General features: G+C 28.8%; 1 protein-coding gene across 2 annotated transcripts in view; it reads left to right on the top strand.

Moving 5' to 3' along the window:
* Positions 1-1862: 1862 nt before the first annotated feature.
* The window catches only part of LOC106690473 (uncharacterized protein MCAP_0864), a 15906-nt gene continuing 11248 nt past the window's right edge, over positions 1863-6520 (top strand). For both annotated transcript variants that reach the window (XM_067049271.1, XM_014435926.3), the window contains exons 1-3: positions 1863-1964; positions 2203-2326; positions 5926-6049. In XM_067049271.1, coding sequence (XP_066905372.1) covers positions 1949-1964; positions 2203-2326; positions 5926-6049 — 264 coding nt within the window. In that variant the 5' untranslated portion in view covers positions 1863-1948. The remainder of the gene's footprint in view (positions 1965-2202; positions 2327-5925; positions 6050-6520) is intronic.

Raw genomic sequence — 6520 nt, 5'->3', positions numbered from 1 at the left:
AATTGTAATCTGAAGTTTCATCTCCAGTGTTGCATTTTAATTTTTTTTCTTTATTGAAATCATCCAAATATACATAATAAAATTTGGCTAATTGTTCCTAAGCCCTCTTTTTCCTGTGGGAAATAATGCCACCGTATTATAATAATAAATATAATATAAAAATAATACCACAGGTATTCCATGTTCCGTGGTCACTCAGATGGTCCTCTCCTAGGGGCTTTGTGAAGAAACTTTAGAAAATAATGAAATTTGTTTAAGAAAAAACACCCTAAGGGACGTGAGGTTTCCTAAACCCGAATGGATTCAAATAGTTCTTATCACACAACTTTTTAAAATCAAATAATTTGTAATTCTGAAGAATAACTCATTTTAGAAAATTTCTATGGGATGGGATGGGATGGTATGAGTTTTAAAGGTCACTGGTATGAACGTTTAATTGCTACCTGGGGTGTCATACCTCACCTCCCCAGTTAAAATACTAACGTAAGCCGTCAGGTGTGATATTAAAATAGTTATTCACGAAGGTGATTGGCTCTTCATTTGACGAAAAGCTTTGTCCTCCGAACGCAATTTTTAGATGAGGGAACAAAAAGAAGTCGCTTGGGGCTAGATCTGGTGAGTAAGACGGATGGTCAAGCAGTTCAAACCATAATTCGTGGATGTTCGCCATGGCAACCGCTGATGTGTGAGACGGTGCGGTATGTCTTGGTGAAACAGGATTTTCTTTTTCTGCAAATGTGCCCGTTTTTCGGCAAGTTCTGCCTTCAGCTCGTCAAGTAATGATTCGTAGTATGCTCCTGTAATGTTTTTTTCCTTTTTGAAGTCGATTAAAAAAACTCCTTGACTATCCCAAAAAACAGTCGCCACCACTTTCCCAGCCGAAACAGTTTTTTTTTTGGATCCGGTTCCCCCTTTGCAGTCCACTGTTTGGACTGTATTTTTGTTTCAGACGTATAATGGAGAATCCAAGTTTCATCTACAGTAATTAATCGGCGCCTAAACTGCGCCAACAGAGCGTTGCAAATGTTCATTTGAACACATTTATGGTCTACACGGCACCCAACGTGCGGACAGCTTTCTCATATCTAAATGTTGATTTAATATGCAAAAAACACGTTCTTTTGACATGTTAATAAACTCTTCTATCTCTGTCACTTTAATTCGGCGGTCGTCTAGCACCATTTGGTGAACTTTGGCAATGTTTTCGTCGGTAGTTGCAGTTTTTGGAAGTCCCAAACGTTCATTGTTTCCTAAGCTCTTACGGCCCCGTTTATATTCAGTTGGGCAAAATTTCACTGTGTTAAATGATGGTGCAGAGTCCCTGTACACAGAATACAACTCATCTATGATTTACATAAGCGTATAGCCTTTCAAAAAGGAATATCTAATGACAGCTCGATACTACATTTTGTCCATTTTCACAAAAACATTCACATCAACTCACTCAAACGACTGTTACATAAACATTGTGCGTCCGAAATGGCTGAAACTTTGGTGGAAACTGTCAACAGATGAACAACGATATTCACTTGATTTTATTTACGAGTGCTGCTGTCTTCACATTGCGGTCGGAAACTTTTCAGACCACCCTCGTACATACTTTAAGAATTAAAAGGAAAAAACAGGGTGTGCCAATACTTTTTTGACCCACTGCATAACAGTACACAGAGGCTTCTTTCTCTACCACCCCTCTATAGACTACCCCTAAGCAAGCAGAGTCACAGTCTACTGTACAATCTATAGAATAGGTCAAATAAAAAATAAAACACTTTTTTTTTAATCAGATGTCCCACTATTCAAGTAAAGCGGCAATATAACCTCTTTGTTAAAAAGGTCCGCATTATTATCTCCTGACTCTGTCACCATGGTAACATATTAAAAATAAACATCAGTGTTCCAAAAAACTTCCTTACCCTTATTGTTTGTAATTTTTAAATTTTCTAAACTAATGACTGATAACAAAGGTAGCAATTACTTATGTTATAATATTATACAATAAATCGCTTAAATTAATGTGAAAATCAATTCTATTTTTTTACATTCTTCAAAACTAGGTACAACTCACAATATAAAAGGGAAAAACTACTTTTTTTTTTTAATTTACATCTTTTCTTAATCTTTGAGATTAATTATAAAGAATAAATATTCCTTTGTGAATTCAATCCTTAGCTTGTACACTAATATGCAATTTAATTTTTACAGCAATTAAATTTCATATACTTTCAAAATTGAAAAGGAGTGAACTGGAAAACAGTTATATAACTTTACAGAAGGAAAATTCACAACTAAAAAAAGCGATTGAAAGACAATTTAATGAAACAAACCGGTAATTGTAATTTATTCATTTTTAATTAAAATACCTTATTTATAGTTTTTAACTTTTTTTCAATTAGTGATTTATTTTTCTTAATACTTAGGTATGACAAACTTTTTAATTTTTAAGGTGAATGAAAATAATAAAATTAAATACTGGTTTTTATTAACCGTTGAAGAGTTACAAAATCCATTCATTAATCTTAGTTTTATATTAGATTAGCCAATTTCTATAGTAGTGTTTAATAGTAATAATAAGTTTCCGGATTTTCATGCTGTAAAAATTTACAGAAGATGACATATGTAATAAACAAAAACATTATATATACTCCAAAAAACTCCAAATATGGTATAAGACAGCAAAAATATTGGAATATACTCTAATGTTACAACAATAATTGTTGAATTAAGAAAGAAATTGGAGGAGGAATTAAAAATTAAACTATTCAAACACAAATTAATACGAAAATAGTCACATATTTACAAATAAGAAACAGTAAGTATATAAATGTATTTAAAATATGAATATTAATGGATCAAGTATGCTATGACAAACTTTTTAAGAACTGAAATAAGAATGCAATAGAAAATTAGCAAAATAAATTTAATTTAACAAAATAAATGAAACACAAATGAATTAGTCAGTGACAATCTTGTATTACAATTAATTACCAGATGCATTGCTAAATTTTTTTTTATGAAACCTCATCTTCTATTTAAAATATTTTTGTAGTATTAAAATGATCTATATACATTATCAAAAACTTGTTGAGAACAAATTTATCTGCACTTATAATTATTGGGGTGTGGTCAACGTCTCTCAGAACAACTGAATCATTCCCATTAATTTTATAAATATGTTTTGAAATATAGCATCTCTAACTTTCATAAAACCTTTTCTATTTTTTCTACTGGCCTGGTATACACTTTATTTAAATTGATTTAATAGTTTGAAACTTGAATTGAAGGTAGTGTTATTACATTGATTTTATATTATTTGTTCATTGAAAATGAACCTACAATTGTAATCTGAAGTTTCATCTCCAGTGTTGCATTTTAATTTTTTTTCTTTATTGAAATCATCCAAATATACATAATAAAATTTGGCTAATTGTACCTAAGCACTCTTTTTCGTAAAGATATTTAATCAGTTGTTTCAAAAATTCATGAAAACAAAATATGCAATTGCACAAACCTCCAGGCTCTGGTAATAACTTGGCTTTCTCAAAACTATATAGTTTTATCTATATAAGTTTAGGTTTTGAGCTAAGAATTTCCTTGTTTAAACTATTAAAAGAAGTTACCACTAATTATTAAAAGTAACATTCTTAAAAATGGATCAAAAAAGACCATGTTACTAATTGTAGTATTAAAATTTCCAAGAAAATCAATTTATTTATTCTATGTCACCCAACAATGTTTCAGGGTCTTCTTCAATTTCAAGTCTGTCTATTACAAAATATTATTATAAATATCCAGTATATACAACTACTAATTCATAAATATATTTTCAAGAATATAGAAATGCTTCATTCAACAAATATAACTTGGAAAAAACCAAATTATTATTTACAAAATACATCATATTTTAACACTATTACCTTATTTTGATGCTCAAATTATATTCAATAAGTCGTGATTTTAAACATTTTTTTAATTATTAGTTTTTGTGCATAAGAGATAGTTCTCTTTTATCCTTAGATGTTTATTTTAAAATTGATTCTATACAGATTAGCCAATTAAAACCGAATTATTTAAAAAAAAAATTTGTAGTAGACCTTAGTAAGGTGTGTTCGGAATAATTGAAAGAAGTATAAAATAGTTATATTGATTTTCCTGAAAATTAAAATTCAAGAATAATCTATAACTCCTTTTGTTTAAGAAAATTGTGGACATAATATATTAAAACCTAGTTTCTTAAAAAATAATTTTATATTCATGTTCAAAAATTTGACTTATAATATTACTGATCATTTTATTAGATTATTTCAAAGCTTTATCGATCATTTGGTAATATGTAAGATAATTGAGGGTAGTACAGTCTAAAATTTTGACTTTGGAAGGCTATTGATAATTTAATTTTGAAGATGAAGAACTGAACATTTTTCATTAAATACATCATACTATTCCTCTTAACAGAAAAACCTTGAAAATAATTAGTTAGTTTATTTTTATCATTACAAAAAAATAGATAAATAAAAAGTTCCAATGTAGATGTAAGTAGGCACTTGGCCCGAAGAAATGAGGTTTATTTATTGTCATGTTTAGATTGGGGTTTATTTATTCTGTTATGTTTAGATTTACAATTTTTAGAGATAGAGCATTAACATGTTGCCTCTAAATTTCAAACCAACTATGATTCTTTAATTAGTAAAAATTTCACTAATTTACACATTTTGTTTTCTGGTGAAGTCAAATGGGATGATAGTATAGCATAGGTTAAATGAATAATAAAATTTAAACTTTTTATTATTCAAGAGCTTTAAGAAACTGTGGAAAAAAATTTCTATTATTTTTAACAAATTGTACTTATTTAAATTTAGAATGCTTGAATTTAAACATTGTAGTTAGAGAATGCAACCTCTAATACTAACTACTTCACCTTGTTTGCGTACTTTTGGAGTTGACAAAATATATATGATATCAGGAAAATTGACACTGAACCCTGAACCCATTTATATATACATATATATAAATTTTAAATTAAAATTAAATATAAATTTAACATCTTTTGTGAGTTGAATATTAATTTTCCTGAAAAAAAAAAAAAAATTTAGGAATGCCTTTTTATAAAGAAGATATATGGTCTCACTTTTTTGCATGGAATAACTTTCTTCAATTGGAAGGCTCTTAAATAGGAAAAACTATCTAAATATGAACAGAAAATGAAAGAATGGAATATAAAATGGATATGATCTGCACTTGCCTGCCCCTTTGCTCACATCTGCTCTTACCCCAACAAGAAAAGTTATTGGCCTCACTTTAAATCTTATTGATTTTGAAATATTGTTGCTATTTATTCTGAGTCCACAAATAAGTTCTAAATGGCATCAACTCATTGCTAACAAAGCAGCTCCAACTTTGATAAACAAAACTCAATTGCTTTATTTACAACCAACTCTGCATATGATACTAATCAGGAGAAAAAATAGCATTCGACTGGTACAAAGATCAACATTAATTTGACTTTTCAAATGGTGGTTGATTTAAAGGGAATATACTTAGGTAATTTTTCACTACAGCTAACACAGAAGATGAGGATATCTATTTTAAAAAAAAATTGTTTTGTTCTTGTCCCAAAATGAAATTTTCTGACTTACCATAGTATAAGTGGTAGAGCTATCCTAACCCCAGGGATCAACGGTCTATAGCCCCAGAGTGAAATTTTCCCTTTTGGGGTGGAAATTTTTATTGATGTTTTATTCATTTTTTTATTATCAATCATTAGTCACCTTATATTTTTTTATGAAGAGGAGTGTATTATTTGTAGTAGCCCATGGGCAACTAAGAGCTTAGGGCACTTCTAAGAGGTGTTATGATTGAAATTATTAGTCATAGTTTTTAAAAATCCATTTTTATTACTTATGGATTTAATATCTTGCTTGGTTTCAGTTTGCGTTGCCAGCTTTTTGAAGTATTAAGTGTATTAAATTGTAAAAAGCTGTTGAGACCTGCAGTTCCAGTTAATGAAAAAGAAAAAAATCTTCAATTATACATCCAATTGCTTAATGAAAAGGTAAAAAAAAAAGTATTATATACTTATGCATAATGTTTTGATTTGAGGGAATTAAAAACTTGTATATAATGTAGTAGTTTGATTTTTCATAAAAATGGGGTCTCAGAGTAGAAGTAAACTAATGTTTAAAGCTCAGGTATCAGTAATTGGCTAGTTATAATAGTTATAAATGTATTATAAAATATGTTTTTTTCTTTAAATTTCTCCCTCTATGACCTATTTTGCTTTTATCTCCATCTAAGAACACATTCTCAATAGTGATGATCAAATAATTAAATATTTAATTCCATAAATTGAAATCTTCAACTTATTTAAATTGGAATAGAAAGGTGTGTATTCTGTTACTTGTTTCAATAGCCATTGAAAATGAACCTACAATTGTAATCTGAAGTTTCATCTCCAGTGTTGCATTTTAATTTTTTTTCTTTATTGAAATCATCCAAATATACATAATAAAATTTGGCTAATTGT

Source organism: Halyomorpha halys, unplaced genomic scaffold (genome assembly GCF_000696795.3).
Source record: "Halyomorpha halys isolate HHAL.00 unplaced genomic scaffold, Hhal_1.1 Scaffold1738.1, whole genome shotgun sequence".
NCBI classification, from domain to species: Eukaryota; Metazoa; Arthropoda; class Insecta; order Hemiptera; family Pentatomidae; genus Halyomorpha; species Halyomorpha halys.
The sequence above is the reverse complement of the archived record's forward strand: the minus strand, read 5'-3'. Positions and strand labels throughout refer to the sequence as shown.